At 38.3% G+C, this 23,363-nt stretch overlaps 1 protein-coding gene across 1 annotated transcript; it reads left to right on the forward strand.

Moving 5' to 3' along the window:
• The first annotated feature begins 2,016 nt into the window (after positions 1–2,016).
• On the forward strand, positions 2,017–14,599 carry LOC124286730 (myosin heavy chain, striated muscle-like). Its single transcript, XM_046723155.1, is given in 33 exon segments — positions 2,017–2,214; positions 2,424–2,567; positions 2,919–3,075; positions 3,484–3,511; positions 3,694–3,727; positions 3,729–3,800; positions 4,075–4,167; positions 4,429–4,492; positions 4,737–4,835; positions 4,961–5,064; positions 5,412–5,813; positions 6,137–6,307; positions 6,555–6,858; positions 6,947–7,023; positions 7,171–7,258; positions 7,485–7,602; positions 7,746–8,003; positions 8,162–8,627; positions 8,824–9,179; positions 9,306–9,396; positions 9,605–9,748; positions 9,982–10,148; positions 10,371–10,449; positions 10,629–10,874; positions 11,005–11,201; positions 11,555–11,687; positions 11,867–12,083; positions 12,223–12,463; positions 12,696–12,888; positions 13,036–13,296; positions 13,519–13,758; positions 13,893–14,093; positions 14,220–14,599. Coding segments are annotated over 33 exon segments (5,790 nt in total). The 3' UTR covers positions 14,367–14,599.
• Positions 14,600–23,363: the final 8,764 nt, after the last annotated feature.

Genomic DNA, 23,363 nt, shown 5'->3' on the forward strand with positions numbered 1-23,363 from the left:
GATTCATTAAAAGTATCCTCTTACACACTAAGCTCCGTGTGTTAGTACGCTCCTGCAACACTCGCCACTCGACTAATAAGTGGACGAATCCGACCACAACGGCAGGCGGTAAATGTACCGCGTGTTCACATCCAGGTGTTAGGCACATGGCACATGGAATAACCCGGTGGTGGTATTCCAACGTATTCAGCTACCCCAGGGTGCAATATTCTACATCGATTATGCGATGTGTCTCGGTGATAACAATGTCAGGCTTGAGTGTACACGTTCACATTTGGCTACTATTATTTGCTATTTAGACATATGTTGGTAGTATATGTAAAACGATAGCATTTCAGATGATGCAATTTGTCATTTGTCAAAGATGTTGAGAAATTTAATAAAATAGTTTTCAGCTATAATCATCAACATATGTGAACTGCTATTTCAAAGAAAGGTATCTGACATCTTCAATTTATGAACATGCAATAATACACATGCACAATAATATTTTTCATTACGTTTACGTATTTGCGACCGCGGAACAAATCTTGCACCTATTCAAGTTAAATGCTCCTAGAATTGCACAGTTATCGACGCATAAAGATTTCACAAATATCTGGGCAGAGGGACATATCGTTTGCAGTAAATCCGCTACCCACAGACAGCCCACATTCAACCTAAATGGACTCACACATGGTACACAAGGACTTAACACGGCTATATCACTGTCACATGTTTTCCCGAATACGAGAAAATATCATAGGAATGTACAAATTCATTGTATTTTTAGACGCTATTTCTTACCGCTGCCGTTATAAGGTGTTACATTTTGTTGCTGTCCATATATAGAAATTGAAAAGTATGGAGCTATATTCGACTATTGCTGACCAGTATATTTGTAATTTGATTATATCTGTTTCATATGCTCAAAATGCAAAACAAAACAGGCCTCCTATTTGCATTAAATCATATACGTAGATAGTTCAATTGACCGACCTAAATTTTGATGAAAATATGCCCACCATTAACGTCGTGGAAGTTTGAAAAAATTTATGTTTGTAAACTCAAATTTCTGAACGTAAATTGTTGTCATATTTTTTTCTATTAAAATTAGATCGCTTTCTCAAGGCATATCCTCTTGACCTACGTTCATTTATTATTAAAAAGGAAAGTAAGCACATGTATATGCTCACATATGAAACTATGACTTAGGTTTTAAGTTAAGATTTCACGCAGGACATTCAGGAAAGAAAGAGGATAATTTTATCAAGGCTTGTATCCAAAATTTGAAATATAAAAATTGAAATTATGACACATATATGAGCTAGTAAGTTGAATTTAACACCACTTTCATATACGTTTTGGTGAGTCAGCTCAGATTCACTTTACAGGTTTGGTTCAACTTATCAAGAACGATAAGGAAGATACCATCAGACTGCCTCTGAAGGAGACTGAGACTGAATGACGTACATTAACATAATCACATGCATAATTTTATGTAGTACATCCATTATTCTATTTAAATCTGTGTATCATTACATTAGTACGGGTAAGATCATGACGTCATGTCATTCAATAGACATTTAGTGAAACGGGGCCTGGATTCCATGTAGCAACCTATACACCCAATGGTCACAATTACAGTACATCTGGTGAAACATAACCCGTAATCCCAGCATTACTTCTCATTGGTTACAGACATGCAGCTAAACCAATAGGAAGCCAGGTTACGTAATAGTCACTGTCATAAGCGGGTACTTATAGCTGATGCTGCATCACAGAAACCAGAACAGCTCAAGTAGTAAGTACTATTGTATCGTTAACAGCTACTGTGTGATAAAGTGAGATTTACGTCTGACTCCTCGTTGCTGTTGATGAGATTGGACTATTATTTTAACTTCCAAATTTACAGCCATCCTTTACGTATGCCCACCTATTATTAATTATGATTAAAATAGATGTACATTTAATTTTTGTTTCATTACAGAGCTGATTTACAATTATTAGAATCGACTATTTGCCATCTGAGTCACCATGGCTTCCTACGATCCTACCGATCCTGAGATGCAGTATCTTGCTGTGGACCGCAAGAAGTTGCTGAAGGAGCAAAAGCAGTCCTTTGATGCCAAGAAATCTTGCTGGGCGCCTGATGCTGAACAAGGTTTCCGTGCTGCAGAACTGAAGAGCACAAAGGGCGAAGAAGTCACTCTCCTCATCCTTGAGACGAATGAGGTATAAGTAAATACGATTCTAATATTTCACCTATGTGTATTGTTACGTGCAGCTAATTGTGAAATTGTGACAAAACAAAGAGATGTCGCTGCTTTGAGAACGGAATGGGGATATGTACTTTTATTAAGACTCTTTGATCCCCGATCTATGTCAGTGTTCAGTTAACAATTGTGAGTTATTAAACTAACTAAAATGTCTTATTACTTCAGACTAAGACGTTCAAAAAGGATGAAGTTCAGTCGATGAATCCTCCCAAGTTCGAGAAGATCGAAGATATCGCCAACATGACCTACTTGAACGAAGCAGCCGTCTTGTACAACCTGAGGTCCAGATACACCTCTGGCTTGATCTATGTAAGTAACATACTGTAACACAAACACGCCCGCACGCACGCACGCATACACACACAAAACGATAAACAACGAACCATGTGACCAACCTGAATTATTATTTAAACAAAACCACAGGATGTGTTACAACTGATCGTAAATTGATCTTTCAGATGTACTCAGGCCTGTTCTGTATCGCCATCAACCCCTACCGCCGTTAACATTGATACTAAATATCGAAGGGACTTTGTCGCTTGCATATGACAACCTACAATTCATTTACGTATTAGGATGCATTTGATATCATTATGTACAAATGTGAGATGTTGAAAGTAACACCAAAGAGGAACCTCACTGAAATTACACATATTACAGACCTATTCCGGGTTGTTCTGTATCGCCATCAACCCCTACCGCCGTCTCCCCATCTACACCCCGTCCATTGTGGCCAAGTACAGAGGCAAGAGGAAGACCGAGATGCCACCTCATTTGTTCTCCATCTCTGACAACGCCTACCAGTTCATGGTGCAAGGTAATTAGTGTTTTTGTTCTGCCTTCAACAATAATCTATGATCCGTATATTGTAAACGCTCACTACAACGCCTAAACGATAATGTGTACATTGTCATGCATCATCCAGTCGATGACAAAATGTGAACAATATAAGCTGTCTATGTATCATTTTGTAAATATGATCTATTGAGTGCATGTTTTTGTTTTACGTAGTTAGCTTAATTCCAAATTCCTCGGTCTGAAAACTCTTGAATCTGAATGAGATAAACAATTTGAATGCTTCAAGCATGGGAAACACCTGAATCGAGGATAATATGACACAAAGGAAACACAATCACATATTATAATCCCCAATTCCCATGTTTAGTTGACAAATACAAGGTATATACGGTATTGTTGCAATAACAGTTACCATTCATATTTACAGATCGCGAGAACCAGTCTATGCTGATCACGTAAGTGACACGTCAGAGTAATTTAGTACCTTTTACGCAATTTAATAAACATATATGTACATTATTTACATAATAATTTAAATAAGAGTGCGACGTAATCATTTAACTAATTTATAAAACGGTAAGAAACTAATGGAAGTGTATGATGAGAGTACATTTAAACACAATAATGTAACAATTAGAGGTGAGTCTGGCGCCGGAAAGACTGAGAACACCGAAGAAAGTCATCGCCTACTTCGCCTTTGTCGCCGCCGCGTCTAAAGGAGAAGGGGAACAGGAGGAAAAGAAGGTGAGATATTAATAAAGAGAAAATTCCCTCGAATAACATGAATGGTAAATGATCATGGAAAATATAGCAATTTTACACGTGCAAACGTTTCCCGGAAAAACTAGTAACAAAAATATATTTGCTTTTCTCTAGTGAAGCGTTATACTCAGAAGGTGATAATCATCGCGATAAACTTTTGACCATCTTTAAAAAAACAAGATAGAAGCTTAAAGGTGACAACATTTACAGACAACTAGTAATGCCTAAATATAAAAAGAAACTATTAAATTTCCAGGGGTCCCTCGAGGATCAAATCGTGCAGGCCAATCCAGTTCTTGAGGCGTATGGCAACGCAAAAACATCCCGAAACAACAACTCCTCCAGATTCGTAAGTTTGCAAGAAATACTATCTACGTTTTGTACCTTTTGTAGTCTTGCAATGTCATAATTATAAGCAATAAAGGAAAGTAAGAATAAACGATAAAATGTGTAACTTATAAGCAGCAAAGCAAAGTCACTGTAAACGACAAACGTAAGAAAAAACAATCTGTTTGTAATCACTGATTATTTCATCAATATTTTGATCGCAAAGCTTTAAGATGAAAACACCAATCATCATTCATGACTGAATACCAAAATGTTTTGACAGGGAAAGTTTGTGAGGATCCACTTCGCCACGTCCGGCAAAATTGCAGGAGCTGACATTGAAACATGTAAGTTATGTGTGTCACACTGTAATTTACAGAGTGTATGGAGTACATACGAAAAATACTAATATTCCTAACACCCGATCTCAAACAGTACTATGAAAATATACCAATGAATATCTGAAAATCCAACAAGCGCCGGGTTTAATAATAGTTTGATTCTTTCCTACGAAAAAAACTTGCTATTTTAACAGTATGTATAATCTCAAGCATCATAACATTGTACATTATAAATACTACGTTCTTGCAGACCTATTGGAGAAGTCCCGTGTCACCTATCAACAATCTGTGGAGAGAAATTACCACATTTTCTACCAGATGCTATCAAATGCTGTTCCATCTGTACTAGGTAAGCTCTTTCTCTCTCACCATCTTTATACCATGGCTTACTAATTTCACATCAATAACATAATATGTATATTGCAAACTGAAACTAATTCCGTGAATAGAATTGACGTATTTATATATTTTCAGATACTATCGTTGCCAAAACTGATGCTGGTCTGTACACCTTCATCAACCAGGGTGTCCTTACAGTCAACGGCATTGACGACAAGGAGGAGATGAAGATGACTGATGTAAGAAATAGGATGATTAAATATAGGAGTCATGTTTCACTGTAACGCAGAATTCACAATTGTAATACAAATGGGTGCTAGGATTAGCAGAATTGTGTCACATAATACCGTGCAAAAGGAAACCACCCCAGTGCCTTGTATTATGATGACTACAGAATTACACATCTCAGGTCTGCGAGAATATCGGTTAACGTGTTCAACAGCCACTGAAACACATTTTTGACTTCAATGAAATGGAAACCTACCCTGAGCTAAGTTTTTCTATTTTGCTCCTCAGTTATTGTTTGTGACTGACCTTATATATGACATGTATTCAATTTCTTATATTCATTGGTCTATATTTGTAGGAAGCCTTTGATGTCCTGGGATTCACTGCTGAGGAGAAAACCAGTGCCTACAAATGCACTGGCTCTATCCTACACATGGGTGAGATGGCGTTTAAGCAGAAGGGTGAACAGGCTGAGCCTGATGGAACTGCTGAAGCTGAGAAGGTTTCCTTCCTGTTGGGTGTCAACTGTGGTGACTTCCTGAAGGCTCTGTGTAAACCCAAGATCAAGGTGGCCATGGATTACGTCACCCAAGGACGAACCAAGGATCAGGTTCTCTATTCTGTTGGTGCTTTGTCCAAGTCCCTCTATGATCGTGTGTTCAACTGGCTGGTTAAGAGGGTCAATCACTCTCTGGACACCAAGAAACCGAGACAATTCTTCATTGGTGTGCTGGATATTGCAGGATTCGAAATCTTTGATGTGAGTATATATCATATTTTAGGTAACCTTGTATTTGAAAGGGAACGAAAGAACAGATAACGTCCAACATTCTCAGTTTTAAATAATGATGGTCTTTTAAACGTAATGCTGGGTTTGAGATATTCGATGTAAGCTGAAATATCTGCAGTTGCACATTCATTCATTTCGTTGAAATTAACGAATGAATTCAATGAAAGCCCATATTTTCCCGTCTGAATAGTAATAAATGTTAATTTCCACGGGTCCCTTGAGGATCAACTCGTGCACGTCAATCTCTTTCTTGGTTTTATTTAATGTTTTCAATTTTCTGATCTGCAAAACAGTTCAACAGCTTTGAACAGCTGTGCATCAATTACACCAACGAACGCCTTCAGCAGTTCTTCAACCACCACATGTTTGTGCTGGAACAGGAGGAATATAAGAAAGAAGGTATCCAGTGGGAGTTCATCGACTTTGGAATGGACTTGCAGGCCTGCATTGAGCTCATTGAAAAGGTACAACCATTACTTTGCCACAGGTTCATGCTCAATTTAAAAAAACCCAAATACTAAAACGAACAACATGATTCACATGTAATGAGATTAAAAGAAATGCATTAAATATAGCACCAAAGATGAAAATGCATACAGGCGTTAATGCTACAACTTCTCATATATATTTACGAACTGTAACAACTTCATGTTTGTGATGGAGAAGTGTAAGAGAAAAAGGAGATAAAATAATCGCATTGTCTTATTTCAGCCGTTAGGTATCCTGTCCATCCTGGAAGAGGAGTGTATGTTCCCCAAAGCATCTGACAAGACCTTCAAGGACAAACTGACTCAGAACCACATGGGCAAATCTCCAAACTTCCTTAAGCCAAACAAGTCTATGAAAGGAGGTCAACACGGAGACTTCGCCTTGAAGCACTACGCCGGAACAGTCCCCTACAACATCGGCGGGTGGTTGGAGAAGAACAAGGACCCTGTCAACGAAACCATTGTGGATCTCCTGAAACAATCCAAGGAACCACTCGTCCAACTACTCTTCACTCCAGCTGAAGGAGGTTTGTAAAGTTAACTCTCTTAGGACTTTGTTTATGTCAAATTCGGCCTTGTTCTGAGACGTAATGCATGTTCTATTCTCGTGTTTAGATGCTGCAGCCGCTTCAGGGGGTAGCAAGAAGAAGAAGAAGAGCTCTGCCTTCCAGACCATCTCAGCCACTCACAGGGTACAATTACTTTTAAATATCGCTTCATGATACAACTGAATATTTGTACGTTCATGGACAGATTAAGGCATCCAAAGTATTATATACGTATTTGTAAGAATCTATCTACATGTACGTACATTATTTAAACTTTTGTTAATTTTTCAGGAATCCTTGAACAAGCTCATGAAAAATTTGTACACAACTCATCCTCACTTTGTGCGTTGTATCATCCCCAACGAAACCAAGACACCCGGTAAATATATATGTGCCTGCTTTCGTATCTAATTTTAGATATCACTTCAAGGTGCTCTTTTTATAAATCAATACACCATTTCCATTATCATAAGAAATATCCCATGGACGCAAGGTCCATGGTACGAATCTGAGTGGTATTCGAATAACATTACTTCCATGTTGCAAACCGAGTCTAAGTTATCTGATGTCTAAGTTAATGGATCAAATCTTATGTCTATTTAAAGGCCTGATTGATGCCGCTCTCGTGCTCCACCAGCTCCAATGTAACGGTGTACTTGAGGGTATCCGTATCTGCAGGAAGGGCTTCCCGAGCAGAGTCGTGTACTCAGAATTCAAACAGAGGTATTTATTACGTAGAAAACATAAAAAATTGCACAATGATTATATAAGTGATTCATTAAAATGCAACAACAATAAAATAGTGAATCTTACCTATAGTTTCAATCGATCTGTCAGTTCTATAAAATATACGTTTCTTTCAACAGGTATTCTATCCTTGCCCCAAATGCAATTCCTCAAGGTTTTGTGGAAGGTAAAGTAGTCTCTGGAAAGATTCTTGAGGAGCTGAAGATGAACCCAGACGATTATCGTCTCGGTAATACCAAAGTGTTTTTCAAAGCGGGTGTCCTTGGTTACCTTGAGGAACTCCGTGACGAGCGACTGTCCACAATCGTGGCTCTGTTCCAGGCTCACATCCGTGGATACTTGATGAGGAAATACCTGAAGAATCTACATGACAAAAGGTTAGAAACGCTGTTGATGTTTAAACGTTTGATAGTCCAATAACGACACAAATTATACCAATATAGTGTTATGAATATAATTCGGTTTCATAAGTTATCGCATCGTAAGTAAACATCAGTCAATAACAATGTTAGTTAATTAATGTGATTGTTTGTAGAGTTGCCCTGGAAATGATACAGAAGAACATCCGCAAGTGGCTGGCCATGAGGAACTGGTGTTGGTGGAGATTCTACACCAAGGTCAAGCCTCTTCTTAGTATTGCTGCTGCTGAGGATGAAATGAAACAGAAGGAGGAAGCACTGGTCAAAACAAAAGAAGAGCTTGAGAAGATCACATCCAGGTCAAAGGAACTCGAGGAACAGAATGTAACCTTGATGCAGGCAAAAAATGATTTGTTCCTAGAGGTCCAGACCAAACAAGACACTATCGATGACTGTGAAGAAAGAGTTGAGCAACTGCTGAGGCAGAAAAGTGACTTTGAAGCTCAGTTGAAGGAACTGGAGGAGCGTCTTCTGGATGAGGAAGATGTAAATTCTGCTGCAGTTGAGAAGAGGAGACAAATTGAAACTGAAAACAATGAGCTGAAGAAAGATATTGAAGAACTTGAGAGCTGTCTTGAAAAGGTATATATCGACTCTCCAATTGTAATTCTTGACAATTAATCATTTTTACACCTTAATAAGACAGTAAAATAACAAAATATATGGCTAGAGGCCATGCCGACAGTGAGGCTTAATAACGGCATGTTAAGTCTACAAAATATTTGGAATAAAAAAATATATTATAAATACATATAAAAATAAATGCCTTTTGTTTTAGTCGGAACAAGAAACTAAAACCAAAGAAAACCAAATCAGGACACTAGAAGAAGAGATTGCCCAGAAAGACGAAGCCTTGGCCAAACTGACAAAGAACAAAAAGGACATTGAAACTCAAAACCAGAAGACCTCTGATGCTCTTCAAGCCGAAGAAGACAAGGTGAATCACTTGACTAAACTGAAAAATAAACTGGAGCACTCGCTGGATGATATGGAGGTGACACTCCAACGTGAGAAGAAGATGCGAGGAGATGTTGAAAAGGTCAAGAGAAAGTTAGAACAGGATCTGAAGATATCACAAGAAGCTGTTGAAGAACTTGAGCGCATCAAAAGAGAAATGGAGGAAACTGTCAAAAGGTAAATATTGATAAAATCCAACATTAATAATACGACTGTTAGGTTCATTGCAATTATTTTTCGACTGAGACATATGCGAATGAAACATGATTATCTCAATATTATGTGACATTGTTTGGCTTTCAGGAAAGACAAAGACATATCCTCGCTTAATACCCAAGTAGAGGAAGAACAAGGTCTTGTTGCTAAACTCCAAAGGAAAGTCAAAGATCTTCAGGTACATCAGATTCCTAACCCTTCTGCTGTTAAGTTTGAAGCACTGAAATGACCCCTTGTTTCATTGTGTTGTAGTATTAACTTAAATATGACACAATGCACAATTATTGAAATATAAATTACCTGTAATCACTACGAGTGCATTTCTTTGAAATTCCTTGTAGAGCACGTAGTTAATTGCATGACTCCAAATATGCTGTATGTGGCAGGATCACATTGAAGAACTTGAAGAAGAATTTGAAGCTGAGAGACAGTCTAGAAACAAGGTTGAAAAGCAGAAAATAGAACTTGAACGTGAATTGGAGGAACTGTCTGAACGTCTTGATGAAGCTGGAGGTGCTACTGCTGCCCAGGCAAGTGCAGTTTCTATGACGAAAGATACTTTACTAATGTCTTCAACATAAATCATAATGAGGTGTGGCACACATAATTCAATCAAGGAATGTATAATACAACATTCAATCAAAGCACATGTAATATATCCTCCTTTTCATTGATATTGACGTGTTGCAGTTTATAATGAAGAAAACCCCTGTGTAGTAAAGCTATTATTTTAAGAGCAAGAACGATTGATACTTATCTACAGGTCGAGTTAAATAAGAGGCGGGAACAGGAACTCATGAAGCTTCGTCGCGACTTGGAAGAGAATACTTTGAACCACGAGTCACAGGCTACCGTCCTTCGTAAGAAGCACCAGGATGCTTTCAACGAGCTCAATGACCAGCTGGACCAAATAGTAAAACACAAAATCAAGTAAGTAGAATATATCTCATTTATCCAATCAATTATTGTGAATAAGATAATATCCACACGTTAACTTTATCAGTGCGTACCTGACAATACTGGTACGTGTCGTGGCATTATTTTTATATTTATTTTCAGAAAGTATATAAACTCTATTTTTTACCTTTGTAATGCCATTGGCAAGGTCAGGTTGCAACTATTTCATTATAAAACATATATTATTCTTCCCAGACTTGAAAAGGAGAAGCAGACAATGAAGGAAGAGACTGATGAACTCCAAGCTCAGCTGGAACATGTGAAAAAGAATAGAGTGAGTTATTCAGATAGAATTTGATAATGCAACGGGAACATACTACCCGTCATTAATGAGATATTGAATCAAGTGGATAATCTTTATGGGGCCTATGCATCTGAAACATACTTAATTTGTACATATCATCCAGGGCTACCATTGATAGTTAAATGCCTTCTTTGTTTTTGTCGTTCAAGGGCTGTTCTGAAAAGATGACCAAACAAATGGAAAGCCAGATCAGCGAGTTGAATGTGAGAATAGAGGAAGGATCTCGACAGATCACAGAGTTGCAGTCCTCCAAAATGAAACTGCAGACAGAGTGCAGTGACCTTACCCGTCAGCTTGAGGAGGTTGAACATAACATTAGTCACGTGACTAAAGAAAAATCCACTTTGTCCAGTAACCTGGAAGAAGCCAAAAACAGTCTTGAAGAGGAAACAAGGGTGAGTTATTATATAAAATACTTATACTTTTGTAAGTCTCTTCGGGATATCGAACAAGAGAAGACTGGGTGTATAATAAAACTAATTGAATCACCATGCCCGCATTCTGAACATTTCACGTAATTTGTAGATGCGCATGAAGCTCCAAACTGAAGCACGCAACCTTAATGCTGACATGGAGAACGTCCATGATCAGTTGGAGGAAGAGCAGGAGAAGACAGCTACTCTTCAACGTCAACTTGCAAAGGCCAACAATGAAGTTCAGCAGTGGAAGTCTAAGTATGAGACTGAAGGCATCACAAGAATGGACGAATTAGAAGAGTCAAGGTAAAACACACACACACACACACACACACACACATAGATATATGGCATAAATACTTAGCATTATTTATCAAAAAGAATACATTTGCCTCACTCCTTCAGTACCTCCGTAGGGGCGGTGGGGTAGCCTAGTGATTAAAGCATTCGCTCGTCACGCCGAAGACCCGGGTTCGATTCCCTTCATGGGTAAAATGTGTGAAGCCCATTTCAAGCATCCCCGCCGTAATATTGCCAGACTATTGCTAAAAACTAAACTCACTCACTCACTCAGTATCTCTGTACAAATGTTGTGAGCAAATTTCCGTTCTTACCAACGAAGTATTGTCCATATACATGTATGATCTTTCTGTGTAAAGGCGCCGTCTCCAGGCTAAACTAACTGAAGCAGAGCAGAACATGGAATCAGCCTACAGCAAGTGTAATTCTCTGGAGAAGGTGAAGTGTAGACTGCAAGGAGAGTTGGAGGACCTCATGGTCGATGTTGAGAGGGTAAGTGGTTATGCTTTACTGTAGCAGTAAGGAACTGACAGTGAACAAAAAAGTATAACAAGTTAAATCGTTTTAAGCAATAATGCATAAGGATCAGCGTAGATTACATTGACGTGTAAAGTTAGTAAGACATGATATTGGAAATTGGAAAATATAGTGAAAATGCGGTGTTATTTCAGGCCAACTCAACGTGCACCGCTATGGACAAGAAGCAGAGGATGTTTGATAAGACTGTTCAAGAATGGCAGACGAAGGTTACCTTCCTTCAGACTGAACTTGAGGGATGTCAAAAGGAGACACGTTCCTACTCGACTGAAATATTCCGCCTCAAGGGCCAGGCTGAGGAATATCAGAGTCAAATTGAGGCTTTAACAAGGGAGAACAAGAACCTGTCTGGTAGGTAAATTATTGCCATTTGATGATTAGCTTTATGAAAGTAGCATAAATGATACATTGCCCATAAGTATCTGATTCTGAATTTGAGTACTCTCGTATTTTATCTGACGTGGTAATCCTATTGTTATATACTTATCAGAAGAAATCCATGACCTCACTGGCCAGTTGAGTGATGGCGGCCGCGGCGTTCATGACATTGAGAAGGCCTGCAAACGTCTCCAGATAGAGAAGGAGGAACTCCAGACTGCACTTGAGGAGGCCGAGTCATCTCTGGAACAGGAGGAGGCGAAGGTGGCGAAGATAACCATGGAGCTTGCTCACGTCAGAGCTGACATTGACAGACGTGTTGCAGAGAAAGACGAAGACTTTGAAAACACTCGGTTAGCAATTACAAGTCTATTACACCAATGGCTGATCTCGTGTTGACAGTTCAATTGTCAATACTATAGAGAGAACACACTCCGTGTTTGCAATTTATATACGATCACGTGCATTACTTCGGATTTAAATACCAGCTATAAACTCATAATCACAAAAACATGAGCCCATTGTACAATTACGACCACGTGAGTAGCTACTGAATTATTTATACACATGGTAATTGTTCTTCAGGCGCAATCACCAAAGAGCCCTCGAGTCCCTACAGGCCAGCCTAGAGGCGGAAACTAAAGGAAAGGCGGAAGCAATAAAGAATAAGAAGAAGTTGGAGCAGGATATCAACGAGCTTGAGATATCCCTGGATGCTGCGGGGCGAGCAAGAGCAGAAGCTGAGAAAATTTCGAAGAAATGCCAAGTTGAAATAAAGGTATATTTAGTTATTTATAGGACTATTTCAAGCAAGCTGGCATTGTACTGACCGAAGTGGCGATGTAGATGTCTCTTCTGAGACACATTATTTAAGAAGAAATAGTTCACAGAAATTAACCACATGACTTCTGTTTTGTGATTTTAGGAGCTGTGCATCAGGGTTGACGACTTCCAGAGGTCACACGAAGAGTCACGTGAAGCCTACCAGACTCTTGAGCGACGCTGTAACATGCTGAAGGGTGAGAATGAGGAGATGCGTACGTCCCTCGAATCATCTGAACGCGCCCGTAAGGCCGCTGAAGTCGAGCTGAACGACGCCTCAGATCGTGTGAATGAGCTTACTGTCCAGATGACTTCCATCTCCAGCCAGAAGAGGAAGTTTGATAGCGAAATCACCTCTATGATGGTGAGCTATTTATGTCAGTGGGGAGTCAACACTGATGTGACAACAATTTCATATCATTAACTATGATTCTACTTGTCCTTTGTGCAACTGATAACATAAATCAGGATGAAATGTTTGAAACTGATGTTAAAAGCGCACCAAATAATGGTCGCTCAGTTCTTGTGAGTAGCTATTGTATTGTAATAAGAAATACCAAAGTAACATCTGCCTTTCTTCCACCAGTCTGACTTAGATGACATGAACAATCAACTCAAGACATCTGAAGATAATTGTAAGCATGCTGTTGCTGATTGCACTCGCCTGTCTGATGAGCTTCGCATCGAGCAGGACCACAGTAGACAGCTGGAGAAGGCCAAGAAACACTTTGAGGGTCAAGTGAAAGAGCTTCAGATGAGAATTGATGATGCCGAGGCCATGGGACTCAAGGGAGGAAGGAAGATGATACAGAAACTCGAACAGAAGGTATTAAAATGCAATTCCATGATCACACCACTTCTAAGTAATTGATTATTAATTATAGATGGTTTGTGCAACATGTATAGATCGAAATAAAGTTGATTATTCACATTCATTACATGTGTTGCTTGCTTTCTCAGATTCGTGAACTTGAGACTGAACTTGAGAACGAGCAGCAACGCCATGCTGAGAACCAGAAGAATTCTCGTCTTGCTGATCGTCGTCTGAAAGAGATTGCCTTCCAGGCAGATGAGGACAGGAAGACCCAGGAGAGACTCCAAGAGACTGTGGACAAGCTGAATGCTAAATTGAAGACATACAAAATGCAGATTGAGGAAGCGGTAAGTCTAAATACCAGCTAGTCGTTCTGAGTTCTTATCACAAGAAACTACAAGACAATGAGCATGATTGAATTCATTCACTAGCATACAATTGATATCTCATTACACCACTTGTACAATTTACAGGAGGAAATTGCAGCCATGAATCTGGGCAAGTTTCGCAAGGTACAGCAAGAGCTGGAGGATGCTGAGGAGAGAGCCGACGTCGCTGAAGGAACTCTGCAGAAACTTAGAGCCAAGAACCGAAGCTCTGTTTCAATGGCTCGCAACTGAATAAAACTTTGAACACGACAGGCATTGGGACGCCTAATAGCTCTGAGATTCTTGATACATGCAACAGCTGGAACATTTCGCAGATATGGCGATATATAATACCAACACTGAAAATATTGCTCGTTTCACAATTCTGTATTCTGTCGCAGATGCATTACAGGTGCCATAACTGTATTCTGCCATGTACATAATATTTAATTCAATATTTATGTAACATTCATTGTGCAAGAAGATTGGCCGCTATGAAATAAAAAGTATGTTCCCAGTTCCATGTTATTTGTTAATGTGAAACGTTTTCCTATCGAGATGTTGTGCTCTCTGTATGAAAATCCTAGTGACGAATGCAAGTATTCACAGGAGTGATTAATTAAAACATGCACGAACATTCAAACACGACATTTTGAAGTGTGCATTGTAACAGATGGATTCCAATGTCAGAACCACTCGTTCGAAGCACAAAATGGTGCCGCAATTTGATAGGAACACGCGGACTGCAACTACTCCATTAATAACATCATATGGATGAGTACCATATTGATACATATATTGAATGACGTGCTGAGGACAACGTACAGTAACAGTTCAGAACATCACAGATTTATCACAGAATGCATCACGAGTCTCCGTATTTACAGATCTATCATTGCTATGTCAACTTAGAATGTTTCCATTGACGTAGAAAGTCTTTGTGACAATATAATCTAAACTGAATACATACTATTGCATCGTATCACCAGGGATAATCTACTACAGGGATAGGTCACTCGCTTGCTTTCTTTACCATTTGTACTAATTAGCGTGTACCTCGTCATGCTCCAACGCACACAGTGACTTGGTTCGTTCCCAGCGCAACTTCGACTGCGTTTAACAGTACTTCAGACAGTTTATTGTATCAGTCGGAATTTTACAATGAATGAATGAATGAATGAATTATAGCAAGACTTAAGAGCAAGAATTATATGTGAATAAATGAAAGAAATAAAGAAAAAGAACAAAAGAAAGAAATACATATGTGAATGAATGAAAGAATAAATGATACACCACGGCCATCCCTCTCCAAACATGTTAAAGAACGCAAAACTATCGCTAGAACACATGTGTTAACATCAGCTATTCTTTTTTAAAAAATCTACTTTGAGACATTGTTTACATTAGTAATTAATTCAGATATCTTATTGCATGTGTTACATGGCATGGACATTGACAGAATCGTAACTGACACTGTCACACCCCCCTCAAAAACAGAAAGTTTAGATCTGATCAGATCGGCGATATGTCATATTTTACACACACCTCAAATACACCCTAATAACTTTTTTAAAATTATAAAGCTATCACTGTTACTTGCAAACACCTTTTCACCTGATGGTATATTCCCCTCATAAAAATTCAAGGTGTATGTGAAAGAAGTTTTTAGAACAATAACTAGAAACACTCAAACAACGCCCTGTAGTATTTCATTGGCGGATCAGATCAGATTGGCGATATGTCATATTTTTCACACACCTCAAATACACCCTAATAACTTTTTTAAAATTATAAAGCTATCACTGTTACTTGCAAACACCTTTCACCTGATGGTATATTCCCCTCATAGAAATTCAAGGTGTATGTGAAAGAAGTTTTTAGAACAATAACTAGAAACACTCAAACAACGCCCTGTAGTATTTCATTGGCGGATCAGATCAGATTGGCGATATGTCATATTTTTCACACACCTCAAATACACCCTCATAACTTTTTTAAAATTATAAAGCTATCACTGTTACTTGCAAACACCTTTCACCTGATGGTATATTCCCCTCATAGCAATTCAAGGTGTATGTGAAAGAAGTTTTTAGAACAATAACTAGAAACACTCAAACAACGCCCTGTAGTATTTCACTGGCGGATCAGATCAGATTGGCGATATGTCATATGTTTCATACACCTCAAATACACCCTAACAATATTTTTTTTAAATTATAAAACTATCACTATTACTTGCAAACACCTTTCAACTAAAGGTATATTTCCCTTCTACAAATAAAACGAATATGTGAAAGATGTTTTTAGCGATAGAATTTAGTCTTCCTTCGCTGTGTACCGAGAATTGAAGCCAGTGAGCTACAACATGCCGACTTGAAACTTTACTATAAATCTATTGTACTAATACTGACACTAATAACATTTTTCTTACTTAAAATGAAGTGACAGAATAGGTAACTTATCTTCTACATGTAGGTTTTCAGTTGTCACAACACTCAGCGAATGTAATCAGCTGTTGAAAATAAACCGGGCTCAATCTTAAAAACTACGCTGCCGCCATATTGGCTACACTGGTCACGTGACGAGCCGAGGCATACGCTAAGGGGCTATCGAGGAGTGGCCACTCCCCGTTATATAGTCTCCCTGCTGAGACTGAAGCTGGTCTAAGTTTATTATCATACATGTTGTCGCACAAATGGGATAGAAATCAATATGGGTAATTCTAAAATTGTTCAATTTAGACATCTGTTTATCATTCAGACAAAGGTCATTTTAAAGGTCACATGCAACCAAAAAATCAAACATAATTAAAACACAATTATCACTTATTCATGACATATAATGTACATTGCTGATTATGACAAAACATAAACAAAATCAAAATCAAAAGTGCATATTTTGTACTAGGGTTTACTTCCCAAGAAACGAAGCAGCCGGGATACCGAACCCAGTCAGAGCGGGTGGCTGTGCACTCAAGTGTAACGGCTGGTTCATTTGCAGATGCCCCCACGTCTCGTTGTGTGTGTATATATAGAGATGTTGGGTTTTGAAAATACATGCTCATTTTTTGTGTATAACATTTTGCAATCAACAGACATCATAACATGTCATGTGTTCAAGTATCACACCTGCCTGTCTGTGTAATTACATAATGTGACAGAGATCGAACTCGGGCCATAAATCAATGCGTTTTGTTTATGGTGTATAGCCTGATAGGTGTTAAGTTCAAATTGCATGTGGTCAGTGATCGAAGTTGTGTATTGAATATTGTCATTGGCAGACAGGCGGGCAGGCACATAGGTGTCAATAAAACAGACATTGAGTTTTGAATGTGACAACGAGATATCTATATCACAGTTAGAAATTCTGTCAACGCTAAATAATGACATTGCATTTAAGTATCGAACTGAGAAAGTGACTCGGTAAGAAGAACGTGTGGTGAAATAGACAAATGAAATTATGTAAACAGTTAAATCGGTAATCTACTGTCATAACATATAAAAAGCTCGCGCCTGTGAAATATCAACAAAACATTAGAACAATAGCTCACACCATAGCCTTCACCGAGTATTCACCGGACAACCCGCTTCCAAGCTGCGCGAACGTATTTCACTGCGCATGTGCTATGAGCGCAGCCAAGCGCAGCGCAGCCCAGCTGTTGAAACCACTTTCCCCCCAAGCTCTGGGGGAAAATTAGTGAATCGTTTGAACTCCGATTTGAATTTGCATTTTTGATGATTTGTTTCGGTAAGTCCATACCGAAAGGTAGCAGAATCTGTAATTCGTAGTAGTAGAAAGCTTTTGTGACGTGGATAACGTTTCGGTATGTCACTCTTGTTGAATGGTTCTTTACATTCCAGCAATGTATATATTTGTACAAAGTTGTTTTACGCATGTGCAGTAATGAGGCTTTATAAACAATCTGCCAATCGACACAGTTTCGTGTTGTGAATTTTAAGTACTCCGAAACTGAAGAGATACTGTTTCTTAACTAATGTCATAATATCCATATGTAAACAACCAAATATCTCGGTTGGGTTGGATGTATGAGTGAGTAAGTGGTCTTATGCAACCTTCACTGCTTTCACGCATTGTACCTATGTTGATATCGAATCAGGGCCTTCGTCAATGTGGGAGAGAGATTCTAACCACTCAGCCACCCGACAGCCACCCTCACCAGTGTGATTGCCCTTAGCTTTTAACAATACTTCAGTAATATTTTGTCATTTCAAATAAAACGTGCATATTAAAACACTATCTTTTTTTTCTTCAATGTTATTTTCTTATTGTGTTGGTTTCAAGCGACACAGACCTATCCAAATTTGGACTCAAGTGTGTACTCCTTGTCTCATATATAGCCTCGAGTAAACGTTCACACGTATATATGATCTACACAGATGTTAGCTTGTAGTTTTAAGCTGTCTTTCTGACTGAACGTCTCACTGATGGACCAGGAGATCACTTGAAACACTTGATATTTGGATGATTTTCTATAACTGACGATCCATAACATCATAAATAGTGTATACTGTGAAACTGTAAATAGTGACAATCACAATGGAAAGAGGGAACCGTTGAAGATATGTTCAACACTCTGAACCAAGATGTATAGTTCAATAACAGCAGCCAATCAAAACCGAAATGGGGAGGTGATCGGAAAGAAAGTCACAGGAAAAAAAGTCACGGATAAAAAGTCACAATTAAAAAGTACTCAACCTTAATGTTTTCACAGTAGACTACTCTCATTACTTAATTAACAGAGTGACATTATATTACATTACTAGTAAATATATTATATATTATATATTTTCCTGTGACTTTTTATCCGTGACTTTTCTAATTCCTAAATTCAGACTAAAAGTTGACAGTGGCATTACTCAGGGATAATCTACAACACTCTTCTATTCTCCCTGCATTAATACACCCACCATAAAACAGAGATGTTTGAACATAGAATTCGCTGCAAACATCACATATTACTTGAGTGTAATCAATATACTGTTATAGTTACATGGATTTGAAAATTATCTTTAATGACCGAACTGCACAATCTGTTATTTGATAATGACGACTGTAACTCTATCCACACCAGCTCGTGCGGCCGTTCACCTGGTATCCTGTTTATGACTTAATGACCTGTAATTAGCGGCACTGCAGCTCAGTCTGTTACATGTTGATAAATACAGAACACTTAACACGTGACAACGATCATCACATAAGCGAATATCTTGACGTGTGTGTAGCCGTGACGGTGTCTGTTAGATGTTGGCGGTATTTGATTTTATACATTAGGAATGTATGTTTCATGGACTTAATATATCTCATATAATACACACGGTTGTTCGTGAGGGGAGGATCAGTTCAGTACAACTTCTACACGCTGCAAACCCCCCGGTCAACCAGGAAATTATTCATTTTTATTTGTATAGTTATTGTTTTGTAAGTACGAGGTGTTTAGGAGCAATACTGAGGAAGAGGTTTAGCTATGGTAGCGGTTTTCCAGTTATGACAAACAAACAAACTGTATTGACAACTGTCTACGGTATTAAAGGTGTCTTGTAAAGAGACAAGTCAATATTGATATTAGTACTCCTGTCCCTAATTAGAAAAGGATAATCTACAACTAATATAACAACATTTCGTTTATAACACATTTTACGAATGTGATAACCATTTTATGATGACATACACACCTCTAACAAGAAACGTCGCAACTAATACTGCAACAAGGAAGTTGTCTATCCATAAAAAGTGTTCCACTTCAAGAAAATGCATGTTACTGAATAATGCTCCAAAACTCCAACATGCCATACTATCCATTGATACATATACAGATTGGTATTTCGGCGACAACTGGGCAGCAGTTTTCAATCAACGAAGAGTTACTTAATCAAGTCAATTAGTGTCATTCACTTAAAGGTCACATGCAACCAAAAAATCAAACATAATTAAAACACAATTATCACTTATTCATGACATATAATATACATTGCTGGTTATGAAAAAACATATAAATAAAATTATAAGCGTACAATCGCAAATCAAAAGTGCAAAATTGTGTACTTTGGTTTACTTCCCAAGAAACGAAGCAGCCGGGATACCGAACCCAGTCAGAGCGGGTGGGTGTGCACTCAAGTGTAACGGCTGGTTCATTTGCAGATGCCCTCACGGCTAATTGTGTGTGTATATATAGAGATGTTGGGTTTTGTAAATACATGCTCATTTTTTGTGTATAAACATTTTGCAATCAACAGACATCATAACATGTCATGTGTACAAGTATCACACCTGCCTGTCTGTGTAATTACATAATATGACAGAGACCGAACTCGGGCCATAAATCAATGCGTTTTGTTTATGGTGTATAGCCTGATTGGTGTTAAGTTCAAGTTGCATGTGGTCAATGATAGCAGCTGTGTATTGAATATTGTCATTAGCAGACAGGCGGGCAGACACACAGGTGTCAATAAAACAAGACATTGAGATTTGTCTGTGACAACGTCATATCTATATCACAGTTAGAAATTCTGTCAACGCTAAATAATGACATTGCATTTAAGTATCGAACTGAGAAAGTGTCCCGGTAAGAAGAACGTGTGGTGAAATAGATAAATGAAATTATGTAAACAGTTAATCTACTGTCATAACATATAAAAAGCTCGCGCCTGTGAGATATCAACAAAACATTAGAAAAAATAGCTCACACCAAAGCCTTCACCGAGTATTCACCGGACAACCCGCTTCCAAGCTGCGCGAACCTATTTACTTGCGCACGTGCTATGAGCGCAGCCCAGCTGTTGAAACCCGTTTTCCCAGGAAAAGTCGGGGGAAAATTAGTGAAACGTTTTAACTCCGATTTCGCGCGTTTTTTTTCATCGCGTTATTTTTCAACTTTATAAGTTGAATTTGCATTTTTGACGATTTGTTTCGGTAAGTCCATACCGAAAGATATCAGAATCTGCAAAGTTGTGTTTTACGTTGCATGTGACCTTTAAATGATGTATACATAATGATTGAAATCAATAGCGCGATGTGTATTCAACCAGCGAAGCTAGTCGTGATTAAGGAAGTTTCAAATTAGCAACAAACAACATGTATTTTGATGTCAGTAAAGATGTATGACAGGCAATGTTGAAATGTTCCTGCTGCCATTGTCGTGCACTGATTGTAGTGTGTTAAATATGTACCCGCCTTTGCATGCGTGTTGCCTTCAAAGCAGATCATCTCCTGATTTCTCTGGTGCTTTTTTTCCGACCTCACAATTATAACCTATAAAATCTACTATCCTGTGAACACATCTCTGGTTAAATATTATTAAACCATTCACCCCCCAGTGTGTTCAGCCACGGTCTACGGCAAAATGTACAGGATAAAAACATAATTATTTCTCAACATTTTCAATGGAGAGTTTGCATGTACGAAACGTCCAAACGAATTACAAATGTCTTTACTTGTTCCACTGAAACATGAACTGTTAGGGAGTTCGGTTTAACGCCGACTTGAACTGTAGGTTTACACTGGAAAACGATGAAAACCAGTCGCACACATCGGGGAACCCACTCATTGTGTTTCACCGATTGATGGAATAATCTACCGGTTGGTAACAGTGGCGAACACAACTAATTTAGGTCATCATCACAGTTTTGTTGAAACCACTACCGCCGCACCATCTCACAAACCGATTTGCAACATTTCTCGATCGGGACTATTGAGACATAAGCGTGTTTTCAGTAAGCAAGATTCGCCATATAAGCCACAAAGAATTCACTGAATGTCTCCATGTTAGTTTGCTTTATGATGAGGAATATTATTATGTAAACGGGCTTATATAAATATACAATTTCCATATTCATTGTCACAATGTAATTCAATGAACAAAAGAACATAATTCATGGATGCACTACGAGGCTCACTTTTAGTTACCTAGCTAAGGACGGACCCCAGAGCACGCCCCCATGCTACATTCAGTCAGATTGTTTACAGATAGTGTTCATGTACACATTTTAGGATTAATGTACAAATAAAGAAAGAGAAAAGGAAAAAGAAACATATTCGATTCAAACGTATAGGGGTGTATACATGTCAGAATAGACATGGCATCACAATAACCCGTCCCCGGCTGACAAGCAAAAGGTAGACAAGGCACTGAACATTGTGTTAAACAGTTACAGTTCAACAATATTAGAAGCTCTATTTCGTGGTAAAATACTTCAGGACTTGTTGCTTGTGTATATGATACTACAAGTGAAAAAGTCAACAAACATCTGAATTCCTCAGACGACCAACGTGACGATAGCATGACAGACTAACCGAAGTCATAAGAAAGAACCTGGCGCTAATAAAAACTACCTCTGAGCAGCATGTTTTAATTGACGTGTCCTTATTTTATTATATCTTAATTAGTCTCCTGCCATCACAGAGTCTATCAAGTCATGTCCCCTTATATATTGACAGATAGACAGACATAGTTTATTTAAGTGTCACAGGTATGAAAACAACAATATCTATTTACATTATAAAAGATTGTAGGCAGTCAACGCTTTACAACTATACGGACAAAAGATTTAAGAAGATAATAGACGACCAACTTTCTCCAAAGCTGAGCAGCAGATTATTTTCCAAAAGGGTTTTTCTTATTTTTTCACACTGATAACTGATCCATTTTAACTCGTTCTGACAAAATTAGAGTTTTACTACCAACTCCCAAAATGAAACGACACTTTCTTTTCTGTGCAGCATAATGTCGTTAGAATTCCTTGTTACCCCAGGCAACAGAATCACATGTAGGGCTGGAGCAACATCTTTATAGAGAGTGTTGACAACTGTATCGTTATGTCCGCTAATTTGATGCCTGAAGTATTTGAACTTTCCAATAATACCCAGGGTAGTTTTTTAAAGTGTGAGTACTTTTTCATATCTTAAGTAAGCATTCATTTGTCAACTGTATTGATCCCCAATATGAACGTTATACAACCAAGATACTAACAACACACACACATGAACAACGAAAATAATATATACAGCAGGAGAGGAGTTTGCATGCTACGATGTCTTCAATGATACGATTTTGTGACAGTCGAGTTATTGTTTGGCCACTTTGTGCAGGCGATAAAATTATATAAGAAAAGAAAAAACACTTTTTCTTTAATGTTTTGTACCATGCATTTTCTTACATATAGTCATGCAGTTATGTTTGCTAAAAAGGCTTCTTCTAGCGGAGTTTAGAATGGACTCACAGGCATCAATTTA

This window comes from Haliotis rubra, unplaced genomic scaffold (genome assembly GCF_003918875.1).
Source record: "Haliotis rubra isolate DU_JTF1 unplaced genomic scaffold, ASM391887v1 Scf39, whole genome shotgun sequence".
Lineage (NCBI taxonomy): Eukaryota > Metazoa > Mollusca > Gastropoda > Lepetellida > Haliotidae > Haliotis > Haliotis rubra.